Consider the following 19044-nt stretch of genomic DNA (forward strand, 5'->3'; position numbering starts at 1 on the left):
AAAGAAATAAAATACAAACTACTCCTAGAACAGATGCTTCTTTGAGCCCCAGCCCTTCAAACATCTGGAAATTAAAAGAGGAGGGGAAACTGCAGAGTTATACCGAAGGAAGATGATAGGTCTGAACTGCCTGTATGGCAACTCTGAGGTCAACTGTTGATGGATTAGCTGGCAAAGTTATTTTTAAACAACTTTCCCATTAAAAAGGTAGACTGGGTTTCAGTTTGTTGATCTGGCTGATAAAGGACCATCTGTGACAGCCAGAAATCTAAGGAAAAGGTTAAGTTTTCAAATCTTTGCAGCCAGAAGGTGGCTTTCGCCTAAGTGAACACTACCAGCCACAATGAAGGTACAGACTGAGAACCACCAACACCCGTATATCATAGCATGGGAGGGGCTGTCGTGGATGCCAAATGTGGTGCTGGTGCAGTTAATTCTTCTTTCACTGCAACTTCTATGACCGAGAATATCATACCAAACAGGCAGTTAAAAAGTGTAACATGTTATTCTGTTTGACAAGATCCCTTAGCTGCATAGCATAAGTGCCAGCCAGCACTCAGGCACATTATCCTATTTCATATTTATATACTGTTACAAAACACGACAGAGTACCTAGAAGCGTTTTAAGAGCTGTGTGGCCCCCCGCAAAAAAGGGGGGAGGCAGACTTTGATCCATAAGTGCATTGTCCCTCTTTGCAAGACACCGCAACTAAATCAAGAACTCAGTTCTTAAAATAGGCTGCTTTTAAGAGCTGTTTCTGAGGATTGTTTTTAAAATCACAATACTTACTTTATAACCATTTAACACTCCTGTTGTTTTCACTGTTATCACAGTCATTAGTTCAAAAGGCAGCAGGGCAGCAAAAAGAATGTTAGTTACACAACATGATTTATGTATCAGTCACATAGAGCAGCTGGACTAGAGGCTTTCATTTCATCTCTCCTTCCTTCAAGTGCTAGATATTATTTACTGTTTGAATAGTTTATTCCCCTTTACACACACACGTGAGTGCACACAAGCACACGTCCAGCCTCTGATCTATTAGTACCTGCACAACGTTGTTGCCTGCAAATGTGGCTCGTTTCCATATTCGCCCTCCGGTCAAAGCCTCATTTAACAGCTGAGCCAGTTTCCGCTCCATCCCAGCCTGAAATACTTCTTCCTGAATTCGCTGGTTGACAACACCCAAGAGAACTACATTTAAAAAACAAAAAAACAAAAAACCAACCCAAGAACAAACAAATTAGTAAGAAGCATTAGTATTCAGTGTCTTTTATGCAACTTCAATTGCAGGCCTTGAATCATTCTCTAAAGCCCTCTGCTGGACTATTTAAGCATAGCATTGAAATATTCACACAGGAATCCCTCCCAGCTCAGCTGGAGATTGCAAGCTGCAATGCAAGACTTTGGAAGAAGGGGAATTAAAAGAAAAAACCACTGAGGTGATTCCTGGAACTTCATGGGGGCTAGCCTGGTCCAGAACAAATGCAGTCATGGGGCAGCCCTGCCTCCAAAAAAGGCTAAATCTATGAAAATATTATATATATCAAAACACAAGCAGCAGAGAGTAAAGAATTCAAAGTTATAACCAATTCTGATCTACCTGCTTTCAATGTTAACCATACTGTGAGTTCACCAGTCACAGAGTCAGGGGTAGGCAGGGATAGAGAATATAAAAAATAGGACAGAAATAGCAGAACAGGTAGGAAACAGAAAGTAGAAAAGTGTATTGTCATCTGTTTCAGACAGCCCTGAGCCTAAGCCTATGAGAGCAGTAGTGCACAGAAACTGATTAGCATGAATGGCTTGGAAAACCTGGGAGGCAAGTGCTGTAGGCACTCCAACTATTAGAGCCACCACGGCAGTTCAGTTAAAGGGGTTACACTAAACATCATCATTAAGGCATACCACATTTAACAATTCCATCAGTAATTACTGGTCACAGCAGCCCTTTTTGGTTCAGACAGGGCCCAACTTCCATGGGCCCACGCACTCCCCTGGAAGGAACCCACAGGTTCTAAAGTCTTTAGGGCTTGTCCATGCTGGGCAGCTGCCTTTCTACTTTGGATCTCGCCCTTTTGAATTCCAAGCCCACACCTGCTACAGTCCTTCAGCTGAGGCCTCCTTCCCCAGGCCCCGAGCCATCTCTGTGGCAGCCTCTAGCCGCAACTGTGTTCCCCAGAGACTTCCTCACAGCATTCCCATTTCAGGCTGCTTTTCTTTGGCCTTTTCTTACTGAACACCGCCACCCCCTGATCTCTCACACACAAAGATGAGAGGTTCCTTAACTCAGCCTCCCCTTCGCCCCCTCTTCTCTCAGCTATCACCTCTCTTTCTGCCTCTCTACAGAAAAGCTCCTTTCTTGGTGTGGTCCAGATTCCAGGAGCATCTCTTGCTCCCTTCAGGGCCAGAGGGACCACTGCTTCACTCTCCCGCTTTCTAAGATGGCTCCCATCACTTGTCCCACCCCAAAGATTTGACTGACTAATGGAAACTGACTCAGCCACATCAAAGAGTGTTAGTTTTTGATCAGTCCCGAAGCTGGAGCAGTTCTTCCCCTGGCTGGTGAGACAATAGCAGCCTGGCCCTTTAGAGGTCCATTAATGTACAGAAAAGCAACTGACTCTGTGACTAGCACGAGCCTACTGTACTTCTCAATCACAGGTGCATGGAAAAGGATTTACCTGCTTGTGAAATTTCTAGTGAAGAAGGATGCTGGACTGACACTCTCAGCAATGGAAATTAATATATCAAAAATATCCCTCACAAACAGAGCTGGTTGAAACATTTTTTTGATGAAAATATAGATAATTTTCATGCAAATTTTCATTTTGGTCCAATTTTTCTTTTTTGGTTGAAAAAACAGATCAAAAGCTCAGAAGAGTTTGACAAAAAATCAGTTTTCAGAAAAGATTTTGTATTTTTGGCTAAAATTTTCATTTTTTCATTTGGTTTTCACTAAAAATGCTTGTGTTTCAGTTTTGAATTCTTTTTAAGCCAAAACAATTTTCAAATACTCAAATATTTTTAGCTTTTTGTTTTAGTTTTTCCATTGAAAAACAAAAAAAAATTTCACAGGAAATTTTAGTTTCTCCCCTTCCCCCAAAGAAATTTCCCACAAAAAATAAGTGGTATCTTTCTACTGGCTCTAGTCACAAATGAAGTATCTCAAAATTAAATAGCAAAATAAACGATTAGTGATCAAGAACAATTAAATGCAGGGAACTTGACAAGAGAATTTTTTCACCTTCTTTTAAATTCAAATAGATTGAGAATTACAAATAATAGCAGGAAGTGTATTCCACACCAGAAGGGCATAGTTACAGAAAGCACTAACTCTCACTGTTTTAGGATTATATTCAGAGTAAATTAGATCAGATGACTTGGACTAGAGAAATATGCTGGAAACTAATTGAGAAAAAAAACGAAATGGGATGGAGCTGCATCATTACTGTCCCTAAAATTGTTTGGCATCTACTTGTATTCTGTTGCATAGCCTTGTGTGCTTTGGTGTAAGGTGCCATGAATAAATCAAGAATTAAAAGTTAAAAAAAAAAATCTTAAAAAAAAAAAAAACAACAACATCCAACTTAAATGGCAGTTAGTGTATACAGCACCCTCTGTATACCAGAGCTGTGTTCCTGCACTTTGAATAACCTGCATTCTAAATATAAAACAATTTTTGGGCCAATAAACAAGGAATTGCAATAGTTCATTCTACACAAGTGCATTTCCCAGCAGTTCCAAGTTATTCATTGTTTTGCTTTGGAGCTTATTCAGATCTGGATATAGTTATTACCTCAAACCATAAGCAATCTCAAAATTTATTAATGTGTTATCTAGGTCCCGGCTAAAAAAAACAATGATCTCACAGTTATCTATCTTTATGTAGTCTACATACCTGTTCTCACCCAGGAAGATTTCATCAATTGAGACACATTGAGTTGAGGGTAATGAAAGGCTGGGGGAGAAAAAAATAGGTTGAGGGAAAACACATCTGTAAGAACTGTATACTCAATAGCACAAAAACAAGAAAAGAGGCTGTTTCATAATTCACATTAAGTCAGTGAACATCTTATTTGCTGATATAACTCTTAGTGTTATACATAAGAGACAGAAAGACATTGCTCTTGATACATATTTTCTGGTTCATATGTCTGAATGAAAAACAGCTGACTAAAGTGGTCCGATTAATTACCTGAAATATTTAACATACCACTCTGACAGCTTTGCTTCTAGAAATAGTAAGCAAAGCCTGTTTGGCTAATTTGTCTTTAATGTAAAATGAGATTTTTGCATGCTAAGATCAGGCTGTGCACTGGATGACTCATGGTTTCTCAAACTTCATTGCACTGTGACCCCCCCCTTCTGACAACAAAACCTAATAAATGACCCCGGGAAGGGGGGCCAAAGCCTGAGCCCCACCGCCCCGTACTGCAACCAAGTAGAAAAGTTAAGACTTAAGTATAAAGGAGAAAATTGAATGTACCTATTTTGTATTCCAAGCCATAATAAAATAAAATATACATTGAACATTGTGAAGATCAAATTGGATTTATGAAAATCATAAATGAATTCCATGAAAAATCCCATGGCATTTTGGTTTTCTTTTGTTCAAGAGCCCAAGTTGTCAAAATGACTAGCCTCCTGGAAACGCTAAGCTTCAGGAGTGAAAACCTGGCCTCATTGAAGTTAATGAAAAAACTCCCATCAACGTCAATGGGGCCAGGATTTCACCCCAGATTCCCACTGGAGTAAAGTAAAGAGGCACTGGTGAATAGATAAAGACAGTGGCTGGGATTAGTTTTCCTGAAAAGAGATTGAAACTTCATGAAAGTAAAGGGGGTGGGGGGTTTGTCAAAGTTTTCCCTGAATCATCTGAAGTGCTTAAAGCGCTTAACAAAGATAATTTTTTTAAACCCCATTTTAAGGATGGGAAGAGTGAGGCACACAAAATTAAAAAGATTTGGCCTAAGGTCACAAGGTGAGTCAAAACCAAAAATCAAGATATCCTGACTTCCACTTCTGTGTTTTAACCATTACACTATAATTAGTTCAACTCCTGCTATTGTAGGCATTCAAAGAAACAAAAAAATTATTAACTTTCTAATTTATTTAGTGTGTCTTATTTGCAGACTAGCTAGCTAAGACCTCTTTCTAGGTGTACTAAGGTTGTTTCCATAAATATGTTACCTTCCAGAATCTGGTGATTTTTACTATTAAAAACCTGATCACTCTTTTCTCCCCTAACGCAAAAGCAGAAGAGCCTCTAGATATATAGCACCTTTTTTCTAAACCTTGGTTTTTGACACTGCACTTTCATTCTCTAGAGTGAAATAATTTATTCTTTATTCTCTTCTTGTTTAAATTAAATGGCACTATGCCCAAAAACTGACTTAAAATTCAACATTTTCTGATACTCTTATTCCAGTTTAGTAGCATCTTGCGTCACAAATAGTTCTATTGAGACTTCCATAGGGCCACTACTGTGAAGTACAGTAGTGGTCAATGTGCGTAAGGGTATCGGAATATGGCCATTTATGTATTTGAATGAGATATTACATAACAAATTTATAAAAATTCCACTTGCAATATACAAACAGGAAGCGCCCCACTTTTTACATTTATATATTATATAAAAATATATATTGCTGCAGGGTTCTTCTAAACCAAAGGATGAGTGGACATGGCTCAGTATAGCTAGGAGGTTGGAGATTGGTTTACTACAGTAATGCACTCTTTTACCTCAATCTAAAAATATCATCCTGCAAAAAAATGTGTAAACTGCAGCTGCACTGGTGTTTTCCAAAGCCCAGGAAAAGCAAGATCACAAGATAATTAACCATTTGCCAATGGCAATATAATTTTGAACTGTTAGAGTGTTTAATTACTTTCTTTTTTTAAACAAGGTAACAGTTGTGCTTTGACACTCAATATGATATACCTTTTTTTTCTAATTAGTGTTTGAAAATTATTTAATGTATGCAAATTCCTGTATGCCTAAGAAACTTCATATAGAATTAACTAGAAACTTAAAAAAAAATCCTTGAGCATCTAATCTTGATGGTGCAGTGGGAGAAGTGCACCTCCATCCACCCTTTCCCCTCTCTAGTCAGCACTGGATTCTATTATTCTAATTAAAAATTGTATTTCCTTTAGAATCCAATAACCATTGTGATTTCAATAGTTTCCCACAAGCGATTTGTTAAAGAGCCCCTGAAAAGCTTTGCTCCATTGCCTTTTCACTTTCCTTCAGTTTTTAATGATACTTTGTATTGATTAGCAACATGTTACTGAGGCAAGAAATTTCTCAGGTTAGATACCACGGTTTGGGGAACATTTACATAGAAAGAACTGAAGTAAAACCATACATTATGTAGACCATTTTCAAACTATTCTTAAAACGATTCTTCACTCTAACTTCTCCCTTAAGCCATCCAGTAGAGCGATCTGTCTCCAAACAAAATAAATCGCCCAATATATGAGGTTCTGGAAGTTATCAGCTGTGCTCTTTATGAAAATAGTTAGGCAGAGAAACCAATAGTCTTACTAAAACGTCCACCGTTCTGCAGAAATGTGGAGGATTAAATAATCAAAAATGGACAAAATATGGAGAATTCAAAGAAGTGACCTGATATCTCATTGATTCATATTAGTGCACCACTGGGCTATTTATCAGGAGTCCAGTAAGTTTACAAACCAAAACTGAACTGGAAAGGGGAAATTAAAAACAGTTCTTTAATCAAAACAGGCTTTTCTTGAACTTTTTTTGTACCGAGAGGAGGGGTTGGAATAATCGACTCACTTAAATTCAAAAGCCAACCTGTTCACTGAAACGTACCAGCCACGTCATCTCATACGTTTCATCTCGTACTGTATTGTATCATATTCTCTGTATCCTTTCCTGCCTTTAAGACTGCACTCTCTTTGGAACACAGAGCCTTTCATTTGACACAGTGTACCTTTTATGGAACATACAGCACTATCAGTGTTGCCCACTTTCATGATTTTATGGCAAGTCTCGTGATATTTGTTGTTCAGAGTCCCAGCTGCTGGAATCATGTGAATGCATGAGAATCTCAGCACTTGCATTCATAACAAGAAGTACATTCCTGCAGAATAAAGCCTGAAAATTGAAGAGAGTGATCCCTAAAGGTTCAGAAGCCACAGACCAAAGAAAAAGAGCCCAGAGTTTATTATTTTAAAAAGAAACTCATGATTTTGGGGGGGGCTTGATTCATGATTTTTGGATGCCTGGGACTGGCAACAGCACATTATGATAATGATAACACTATAATTGTCTTCATAGCAGTCCACCATGTACAAGATTCTTGTCAGTCCAGATTATAAAACATACTTTCTTGTTAATTATTTGCATTTCAGTAGCACCCTAGAAGCCTTGATTAAGTTGGGCGCTCTTTGTGCGAGGCACTGTGCAAACGTGTACTAAAATCTCTGCCCGAATCAGTTTCTAATCTGAGAAATTAAATGTAAATACATGGGCAAGGAAAAACAAATGGACAGAAAGGAGGGAAGATGAAAAAACAGACAGGATATTTTAATAGAGCTAAGATGTTAAAATTGCCTAGTACTCTTTAGTACCTTGAAAGAAAAGAGAAAAAAAGAAAAAAGCTGGCATCTCCCACCCTTAGCCATTCCCATTGCCATTATTCTTGCACAGAGCCCTCCCGCCACTGTGCATACAGTACCTTTATTAAAAATAAGAAAGTTAAGATTGGCAAAACATCCCTAACGGTACCTTATAACCTAACCATGTACAGCATTAGGACTATCTCGCAAGCATTTGCATTCTGTTTAAGCTTTATGAACTGTCTCCAGTAAAAGGCTTTTATACAAAATATGATCTAAAATAGACAAAGACTGAACATAACAAATTTCTTTTTCCAGACACAGTTACTCATATTCAGGCTGTCAAAAGTTTAATTTAATCACGCCCAACAGTTTAAGTTATAATATAATATTAGATTTTCCTTAGTTTAAATCAATGTCAACTTGCTTGCAACTAAAAACTCACCTGGAATTTGCAAATCAATCCTTTACTTGTACACTATTTCAAACACATTTATAATTAAAAAAAACATACACAGACAAGACTGATTGGAAAAAAAAAACCACTTGGAAAAATCTTTAGACTGCATCAAACAACCCTTCATAGTGTAATACTGAAGGTAACTAAGAAGCAAATGGCACAGAAAAGTATGCTAGGCAATATGAGAAACTGAGATGTAAATGCACTTTCCAGAATTAATGAAAAAGCTAAATATCCATGGATTTTGCATCAAAGATGAAGGATTCCGTATAATTTGCTGAACGCATAAGCAGATTTCTGACAAGGGTGGACCTCTTACAAGAAGGGCTATCCTGGGTCAGACCAATAGTCCATCTAGCCCAGTATCATGTCTTCTGACAGTGGTCATTACTAGGTGTTTCAGAGGGAATGAACAGAACAGGTAATCATCAAGTGATCCATCCTTTGTCGCCCATTTCCAACATCTTCTGGCAAACAGAGGCTAGGGACACTTCAAAGCAGGGTTTTGCTTCCCTTCCTGGTTAATAGCCATTGATGGACCTATCCTCCATGAACTTATCTAGTTTTTTTTTTAACCCTGTTACAATCGTGGCCTTCACAACAGCCTCTGGCAAAGAGTTCCAGTGTGAAGAAATACTTTCTTTTGTTTCTTTTCAACCTGCTGCCTATTCATTTCATTTGGTGACCCCTAGTTCTTGTGTCATGAGAAGGAGTAAATAACACTTCCTTATTTACTTTCCCCACATCAGTTATGATTTTATAGACCTCAATCATATCCCGCCTTAGCCACCTCTTTTCCAAGCTGAAAAGTCCCAGTCTTATTAATCTCTTCTCATACGGAAGCTGTTCCATACCGTAATCATTTTTGTTGCCCTTTTCTGTACCTTTTCCAATTCCAATATATCTTTTTTTGAGATGGGGTGACCACATCTGCATGCAGTATTCAAGATGTGGACATACCAGGGATTCATATAGAGGCAACATAATATTTTCTGTCTTATTATCTATTCCTTTCTTAATGATTCCCAACATTCTGTTTGCTTTTTTGACTGCTGCTGCACATTGAGTGGATGTTTTCAGAGAACTATCCACAATGACACCAAGATCTCTTTCTTGAGTGGTAACAGCTAATTTAGACCCCATCATTTTATAAGTATAGTTGGGATTATGTTTTCCAATGTGCATTACTTTGCATTTATCAACATTGTATTTCATCTGCCATTTTCTTGCCCAGTTATCCATTTTTGTGAGATCCCTTTGTAACTCTTTGCAGTCTGCTTTGGACTTACCTATCTTGAATAGTTTTGTACCATCTGCAAATTTTGCCACCTCATTATTTACCATTTTTCCAAATCATTTATGAATATGTTGAACAATACTGGGCCCAGTACAGACCCCTGGGGGACACCACTATTTACCTCTCTCCATTCTGAAAATGGACCACTGATTTCTACTCTTTGTTTCCTGTCTTTCAACCAACAACTGATCCATGAGAGGACCTTCCCTCTTATCCCATGACAGCTTACTTTCCTTAAGAGCCTGTGGTGAGGGACCTTGTCAAAGGCTTTCTGAAAGTCAAAGTACACTATATGCACTGGATCCCCCTTGTCCACATGCTTGTTGACTCCCTCTAAGAATTCTAGTAGATTGGTGAGGCACAATTTCCCTTTACAAAAACCATGTTGACTCTTCCCCGATATACCATGTTCATCTATGTGTCTGATAATTCTGTTCTTTGCTATAGTTTTAACCAATTTGCCTGGTACTGGAGTTAGACTTACTGGCCTGAAATTGCCAGGATTGACTCTAGAGACTTCTTTAAAAATTGATGTTACATTGCTGGGGGGAGGGATAGCTCAGTGGTTTGAGCACTGGCCTGCTTAAACCCAGGGTTGGGAGTTCAATCCTTGAGGGGGAGGGGCATTTAGGGAACTGGAGTAAAAATCTGTCTGGGGATTGGTCCTGCTTCAAGCAGGTGGTTGGACTAGATGACCTCCTGAGGTCCCTTCCAACCCTGATATTCTATGATTAGCTATCCACCAGTCATCTGATACCAAGGCAATTTTAAGTAACACATTACACACCACAGTTAGCAATTCTCAAATTTCATATTTGAGTTCCTTCAGAACTCTTGGGTGAATACCATCTGGTCCTGGTGACTATTGTTTAATCTATCAGTTTGTTTCAAAACCTCCTCTAATGACACCTCAATCTGGGACAATTCCTCAGATTTGGGAAGCTCCCTCACATCCTCAGCTGTGAAGACCAATGCAAAGAATTAACTTAGTTTCTCTGCAATGGCCTTATCATCCTTTAGTGCTCCTTTAGCATCTCGATTATCTAGTGGCCCCACTGGTTGTTTAGCAGGCTTCCTGATTCTGAAATACTTAAACATTTTTTGCTGTTACTTTTTGAGCCTTTGGCTAGCTATTCTTTAAATTCTTTTTTGGCCTTCCAAATTATATTTTTATACTTCACTTGCTAGAGTTTCTACTCCTTTCTATTTTCCTCACTAGGAATTAACTTCCACTTTTTAAAGGATGCCTTTTTGCCTCTAACTGCTTCTTTTACTTTGTTGTTTAGCCACATTGGCACTATTTTTATCCTCTTCCTGTTTTTTTAATTTGGGGTATACATTTAAATTGAGCCTCTATTATGGTGTCATTAAAAAGTTTCCATGCAGCTTGCAGGGATTTCACTTTTAATTTCTGTTTAACTTCCTCATTTTAGTGCAGTCTTCTTTTCTGAAATTAAATGTTACTGTGGTGGGCTGCTTTGGTCTCTTCCCCCCCTCCGATAGGGATGTTAAATTTTATTGTGTTATGGTCATTATTACCAAGCGGTCCAGCTATAGTCACCTATTGGATCACATCCTGTGCTCCACTCAGAACTAAATCTAGAATTGCCTCTTCTCTTGTGGGTTCCAGGACTAGCTGCTCCAAGTCATTTAAGGTGTAAGGAAACTTTATCTCTGCATCCCGTCCTGAGATGACATGTACCCAGTCAAGCAGATTTTTAATTGCAGTGTAGACATACACTGAGGGAGATTGCTCAGAAATGCATGCAATGTACTTGCTGAGGGATCCACTGCCAGACCCATAGCTAAGAAAGAATCAGAGGGCATCAGATTTGTGCAGTCTCTTTGCTGACACAGCAGACTTGGAACATGGGACAGTTAACGATATCACACAAAGAACAACAACAGCTTTAGGAGCCATGGGGATCAAAGCTGAAAAGTTCAAATCAAAACTGGTTGCTGTTTGGACAGAACTGCGGTGAATATGAGCTGTTCAAATCCTGGACCGGCCAAGTTTAGACAAGATATTCCTCATGTTGCTGTGCACAGCATCACCCACATCCTTGACCCTGTTATATTCTGGACTCAAAGCTGATTATGTCTATTTTTAAAAGTCTGAATTCATTTTTAAAGAATCTTCAAATTTGACTACTCCAGTCCCCAAAAAACACTGGCAAATCCAACCCCGTACTGAGGCCTTTGAGGCAAATGTTGTGATATTTAGCAGTAGACATCAAACACAGTGAATTGCTAGTTAGGTCAGATCACTGAAGGCAGTGATATAAAAATATCAATTGGCTGTCCCACGCTTGGAACACACTCCACAAATGGAGTCAAGGGCTGATGCAGCTCAAGTTAGCGCCACTCTTAAAGAGCTCAAGACAGGCAAATTTGTGATCATGTTGAATTTTATGATTTACTTAGCACCATGACTAAGTCTCTCTTCCTGTGCAAGAGGGGAAAAATCTCTTGGGGGTCTGAGCCTTTGCACAGGCTACAGAATTCAATGTTGGAATTCACAGCAATGGAAGGTATCTTGGCCCTTGGGTCACAAATCCTTAGAGATGGCAAATGTGCAGGGGTAAATTCTTTTGGGTCTGAGACAGAGCTGCAGAAAAATCTGATCTGTTTGCTTGAATCTGCCATTGTATGTAGAGATACCAGATTCAACAGGTTAAAGCAACGACCATGCACATGGCTTTGTTGTTCTGACCTGGTGAAAAAAAGACAACAATCTAGTGGACCACTTTCCACAGGTATTCAGTGAGGAGGAAATGGAGAATGCCCTAAATCAGTGTCTCTCAACCTTTTTGCTTTGGACTTTAAAAAAAAAAAATTGTGCCTCCCCCCAACCTTAAGCACGGGGCTCAGAGCTTCAGCCGCCCTGCCTGAGGCTCGGGGCTTCATCCAATGTGGGGCTGAAACATGTAAATTAGTTTTGTGGGGCCCCAGGCAATTGCCCTGCTTCCTACCCCCTAATGCAGGCCCTGCTTGAGACTCACCCTAAAATCCTCCCACAAACCCCAGGTCAAGGAAACATTGCCCTGCCACATTCTCATTATTATTTTTTATTTGAATTACAGTAGCACCTAGCGGCCCCAACCAGGAAGCAGTCTCATTGTGCTAGGCATTGTACATACACACATGAATGCATGCACAAAGGGTACATCTATACAGCAAAAACGACTCCCAGCAGAGAGTCTCAGAGCCCAGGGCAACTGACTTGGGTTCTGAAACTCTCTGTTGCAGGGTATGTTTCCTGGGTAGACGTACCTGATCAGACAGACCCTGCCCCACCTGGCTGACAAGGCTGTCTTTCAAATTACACGTACATAGCATAAAATCCAAAACAAAGGATAGCACAGTTGGTTGTTTTATAAGGTTTTTAACCACCAGGCACTGTGCCTTTCAGGATGTATTGCTCTAAGTAGAAATTCTGTTCTCATTTCATTGTCCTGTAGCACTGAAGCAACTGGACATGGGTTTTCAGTGAAGAAATTAATCAAAACAAACCAGCCCACTAATATATTGTAAAGAATTTGATGAAAATATAAATGAATGGCCCAAGTACAGAAGCTTACCAGCCCCTATTCTCTACAAGCTTGACGTAGGGCCAGAAACAAAACATATTCATGGACACAGTGACAATGAGCATGTAACAGCAGACCAGACTGATGGAGAACTAATCTAGGATTATTCTGTGTGATCAGATATAGTTTTCAAACTAGAAAGACATAGCGCATATTATGTATATTATGTAGCTCAATTTGAAATAAATTATGACATAGTCTCTGACCTTCTTGACAATCACAGACTTGTTGGGGTACTAGCATTTTAAAATTTGGGTTAAAGGGCATACAAAACTAAGAACTATAGGATTAAGTGAGAGTAAGACATACTAAAAGCAAGCAAATGAGTGAAGAGAAATGCTTTCAGACAATTAATGCAGCAACAATAATTCATTTTAATTTATTTGAGAGATTGAGACCACAAGCCCAGAATATGAGAGAATCTCATTACTCTTAGCTGCCTGTGGACAAGAGTTCTGATTTCATCTCCTCCTCCCCTTGCAAATTACAGATTGAACCAATACTAGAGTTAGTGATTAAGCTCAGCTACTGTTGCACAGGGTCAGCTTATGTGACCAGAGGCACTGTTGTACAGATTTGCATAAAAAGGCCAAATTAGAAGCTAAGGAAATTAACTAATGTTAACACTTATATGGAACATTACTATGAAACTGTAGAGAACACCACACAAAACCAATCTTCTGCAGCCTTAGTGACATGAAGTACTCACGTTCGGCAATTTGCTGCACAGGAAAGCCCAAGTAGAAACTGAACTCCACCACAGACAGGTTCCTCAGCAGCTCACTGATTTCAGATCCGTTCAAGAATCCATATGTATCCTGAATGGCAAAGACAATGTTCACAGGGCCCTGCCGAAATGCCACACGAGGCTTGCTCAGAGTTATATTCAGTATCTGAAAAGACAAAACTAGAACAGGTCAGGAACAGCAAAAACATCAGCATTTCTGTTCCCTCCCTACCCTGCTTTTTTTTTTTTTTAAACAACAATATAAAGTGGGATGCTTTACAAGATTGTTAAGTAACATCCATTTCAGACTGATTCAGCCACACTGTCTCAGCAAGGACATAGTTACCTTACACTGTTTCCTTTCCAAGATTTATTCTTTAAATTGGATTACAATCCATGCTGATGTGAAAGGTGCCATCCAGAAAACGACTGAAGATGATGTCCAGAGAAAAATCAAACGCAGCTAAACAAAAGCTATCAACAAAAAAAGCCTGTGTGGATACTTTACCTATGTGGAACAGATAGGAAGAGACTCTCAATGTAAGGTAAATGAACACCGTGGAAAGAGAGCTGTCCTGTCAAAATCCACTATGCCCTGCGCTACCAGAGCCAAAGACAGGTGGAAACAAAGTGCAATCAGACCTCAAAATGTATTTCCATAGGTCTTTCCCTGGAACTTCACCTAGTAGCTAAATTATATAATATTTTGCATATATTCTTCACTTTAAAGACATATTGTACTTAAACACAAATGAGTTATTTTATTTTTATGGCGATTCGATACTATTTACACCGTTTACGAGTTTATACAGCACAATTTCTATTGATTTTAGTATTAGAACAAAGCTAGAACAAACAAACTTTCAGGAAAAAAAAGGCAGCAAGTCTTATTAATTAGATTTAGAGTTTATATCCAGTGAGTTTTAAGCCCCTTTATTTGGTACAATATCCACTAAAGACTCCTCACTTTCCAGATCTAAAGTTCAGATAATGGCTACTCAGGGCACATGGCACAGGTGTAAACACTGATGAACCATGGAACCCAAAAACCTTAAAATCTATTAGTTATCCTCAATATAAACCCACCATTAGATTTCCCATTCAAAATGTGTGATGCAGAGTACAGTGAACTTCTTTTTTCTCAGAGCACGCTAGCATTCTTACCTGCACTGTGAAGTTGTAGATATCCTGGTGATGTTTTCTCACCTCCAGGAATGCCATCATCAGCCCTTTTTCAATGCGCTGGCTGAAGTTACAGAAGCCAGTGTCAACGTTTCGAGGAACAAACTGAAGCACTGGAGGTAAAGGGTATGTGTTATTCCTACTGAGTGCAGTATTTGCACTGAAGGGAGAAAGTGGGGAAGCAGGGAACCCTCCCCCTCCATAAATGAATCAATCAGTTTTCCATTAAATCCTGACTGCACTCATGGCAGCTGAAAGTCCAAATAGTGCAGCTCAAGAAATTAATTACAGCAGAAACTGTTCTGTATCGATGCAGAAGGTTTTCTTGTCAATAAAATCTGATATGATAATAAGGCTCACTTGCTGTCAAGAGATTCTGCAGCCAAAAAAAAAAAAATCCACTTCCTATTACAGGCTTCTGAAAGATCCCCAGCTGTACACAAACTGTCTCTAATACTGAGTCAGTCATCTGAAGCTCTGGAATCCCTGAATTATCCAAGATTTCTTTAAGAAAAATCTTTAAAAAGGAGACCAGCAGCCATCTTCTTTGTAGGCTGATAGTGAAGTCTAGTATTCAGTTTGGTTGAAAGACTCCAACTTTGGTCTACCAGGCATCCATTGATACCAGTCTGGTACCTTTCAACTGCACTTAATAAGCATGCATACATTATATATAATGTGTGCGTGCATGTGTGTACATGTGCACACATGCACACACTAATTAAGCACTGGTGAAAGGTGCCAGAATGACAGCACTAGAGAGTGAAGTTCTTATTATAACTTCACTCTCCGGTGCTGTCATTCTGGCACCTTGCACCAGTGCTTAATTAGCATGCACATTGCTAGAGAAAGGTGTCAGATTGATAGCACCAGTCTCCCACATCATGAATGTAAATCCATGTAAATATAAAAAGGTCTTTTTAAAATGAGTTTTTAAAATTAAATTATAAGCAAAATAATTAAACATTCTAAACAAAATATACTTTAAATTAAAAAAAAATTCAGACATATAGGAATACATAATTAAATATGCCTTAATATTAAAAACAAAATACTGGAGAACAAAATACGTAGACCCTTATTCAGGGTTCTGTATTTCCCCTGCAACGGTTTACAAATGGTAAGTGGCCAGTGAGGATGAAGAAAGATCTGGACTTCTGCACCATGATAAAACTGTTAACTCTTAAAGCATGATACAAAAAAAAAAAATGCAAACTCCCTACACTGACTTTGTTAGAGACATCATCAGCTATAACACAAAGTAGGGAATAGAACAGAACATTGCGTTCACCTCTTGCCAAGTAAAAGTTTTTCAACTAATTAAATAAACAACAGTAATAGCAATATTTTGAATGTATATAGCATTTTCCATCCAAAAATCTCAAAGCACTTTGTTAATATGCATGAATTAAGCCTCACAAGAGTAAAGGCTAGATCTTTTGATTCCCAATCTTGTATATTAATCACAAGACCATCCTTCTTCCTCGATCAAAATCTGTTTCAATACTAAGTTATTTTTCCCCCTCTCTACAGTGTGAAGCACAGTAACAAGAACTCACCTGTGTGAACTTGGAACCTTGGATCTGGCATGGTGAAAGAAGGCTGTAGTGACAAGATGACAGGGGCCTGACCACGTAGAAGGCTGCTGTTCATAAGCACATTTATGACAGCTATTGCCGTGTAAACAAAAGGACCTGATGTCACCAAGAAAGAGAATTTGGGGGAAATTTTATAAACCTATGGAAAAGAAATTAAATAAAATTATCAGCATCAATATTGGCAACAATACCTCACACCTCTATTTCACAGTCCATGTAATGATCCCAAAGCACTTTACCAACATGGATAAATTAAGCAACGGATCCCTAACAGGTAGGAAAATATTATCGTAATTTTACAGCTGAGGAAAGAGAAGTACACAAAGTCAGACAGCTGGGAATAGAACCTTTATCTCGAGACTCCTACTTCAGTGGAGTAATCACAAGAGAATCTTCCCTTTGCGAAGCTGACTCAATTAGAAGTTGTACAGTACAGTTGTTCTCAACCAGGGTTATGTGTATCCCTAGGGGTACCCAGAGATCTTCCAGGGAGTACATCAACTCATTTTACCTCAATTTGCCTCGTTTTACAACAGGCTACGTACTAACGAAGTCATTACAAACTAAAATATCACACAGACGATGACTTGTTCATACTGCTCTGTATATTGTCCATTGAAATGTAAGTACAAATTTATATTCCAATCGATTTATTTTATAATTATATGGTAAAAATGAGCAAGTAAGCAATCTGTCATTAATAGCGTGTGGTGACACTTTTGTATTTTTAGGTTTGATTTTGTAAGTAAGTAGTTTTTAAGTGAGGTGAAACTTGGGGGTACGCAAGATAAATCAGACTCCTGAAAGGGGTATAGTAATCTGGAAAGGTTGAGAGCCACTGGTTCAGTACATCATCTTTGCTTTTGCAAAAAGTACTGTGGGAATTTAAATGGCCACAAAGTGGTCTGGACTTCAGTTTTATGTAGCATCTCTGGCAGCACAAAATATCTCGCCCTCTATACGATGTTGGAGGGCACTATAGATTCCATACCAACAACTGGCTACTTACTGAATCACCAGCATGGCTTCTTGCATACTGGACACACATATGGTAGTGTATACATCCCACTGACTGTGTGTGAGAGTGTGTGTGTGTGTGTGTGTGTGTGAGTGTGAGAGAGAGAGAGAGAGAGATATGCAGGAAGCAATATACACACAATATAGTTTATAGATATAATACAATTTTGTGTGTGTACATATACATACACTTTTTTTCCCCAGAAGACACTCCTCCCCCTTATTTCAGCACAGCTATCACCAATAGGAGCTTCCCACAATTCATATATCTCCTGTTATTCCTTTCAGAAGATAATTCTAGAGTTAAGCCGTCTATTCTGAAGATCTATAGCCATCACATAACAGATGAGGATCTAAATAGAGGATTTACTATAAAACCAAGTGAAGGTTTCAAATCAGGCACCTTTGTATATCCGTACAACATTATCTAAAACAAAAACAAGGTGAAGGATTTAATTTGAGTATTTTACAGTGTTTCTTTCTCCAAGAGGAAGTGTCCCCTAACCCAATCAACACACCTACTTCCCGGCTGCTTCTTCACACTCCCAGTTCCCTACATCTACCACACATGATCACATTGTGACACACTTTCTACACAAAAAGCCAAGACCAGAGCCCTAAGACTTCAGATACACTTCCACATCTTTACAGAGGGAGACACCAGCTCTCTCCAGACCTTGCCCAAATGATGAGCGACTCTGAAGAATTTGAAGCTGAGCATCAGCTTTGTGGAAGAGCACACAAGTGCTACAAAATCCTAGCTTATATGTCTCTTATTGAGATCTCTATGGAAGCACAAATCAATAGAAATTAATTTTCAGAGGACACAAGAGACAGCTTTTTCTTCTTTTTGATAAACAAAATTAACAAGATTTATTAAAAAAAGATTTAAAAAAAACAAACCCAGCAAGAAACAACCTCAAGTATCAAGGGAAAAAATATGGTCTCAAGACTGATATATACAGATCTCCCTATATTCCTTGTAATTAGATGCCAAAAGTGTGCTGCCATTGGGTTTTATTTTAAATGGATCCAGACCTGTAGCATTCAAATTAGTTCAATATAAACAGATACTTCAACCCATTTTGCCTGAAGTTTACCCTTTTATCTCAAGAAGAAATGTTTTCAGCAGCTTCAGTTTGTGAAATAGGGAAGAAATGCCAGAGAAATGTTGTCTATTACCTACAAAAGAAGGCAGCAAGAAAAAAAGAGGAAACAGAATTTTCCATCCTGCAGCTGCAATTATTTGGCATATTCTAAAGTAAAACATGCAGAAGGAGAACAGCCCAGCATAGCTCGCACTGATACTGATGTACTCTAGTCTGACACTTCAGTGGTCAGGGAAGAAAAAAATTGTTATTTCCCAAACTCCCTCAAATTTTTCATAAAGTATTTAGTCTGAACAGTCAATACACACCAAATGAGTCCATTTTTGTGCTTCATCATAGCAGGAGGTGGACAATAAATCCAAAAGAAAAATAATTTGAAAGATTTTGAGAAGTGTGAGATGGAGGAAGGTAATGAGAAGAGAACCATTACAGGCCCAAGACAAAAGTCTAAGTAGTATGCTTCACCACCACCG

At 38.7% G+C, this 19044-nt stretch overlaps 1 protein-coding gene across 6 annotated transcripts in view; it reads right to left on the reverse strand.

Annotated features, from left to right (window-relative positions):
- KIAA1549 (KIAA1549 ortholog) overlaps positions 1–19044 on the reverse strand; it is a 217881-nt gene that overhangs the window by 65090 nt on the left and 133747 nt on the right. For all 6 annotated transcript variants that reach the window (XM_039519516.1, XM_039519514.1, XM_039519513.1 and 3 more), the window contains exons 4-8: positions 16407–16584; positions 14830–14960; positions 13648–13831; positions 3903–3962; positions 1050–1195 (exon numbers count right to left, since the gene is read on the reverse strand). In XM_039519516.1, coding sequence (XP_039375450.1) covers positions 1050–1195; positions 3903–3962; positions 13648–13831; positions 14830–14960; positions 16407–16584 — 699 coding nt within the window. The remainder of the gene's footprint in view (positions 1–1049; positions 1196–3902; positions 3963–13647; positions 13832–14829; positions 14961–16406; positions 16585–19044) is intronic.

Source organism: Mauremys reevesii, linkage group 1 (assembly GCF_016161935.1).
Source record: "Mauremys reevesii isolate NIE-2019 linkage group 1, ASM1616193v1, whole genome shotgun sequence".
Taxonomy (NCBI): domain Eukaryota; kingdom Metazoa; phylum Chordata; order Testudines; family Geoemydidae; genus Mauremys; species Mauremys reevesii.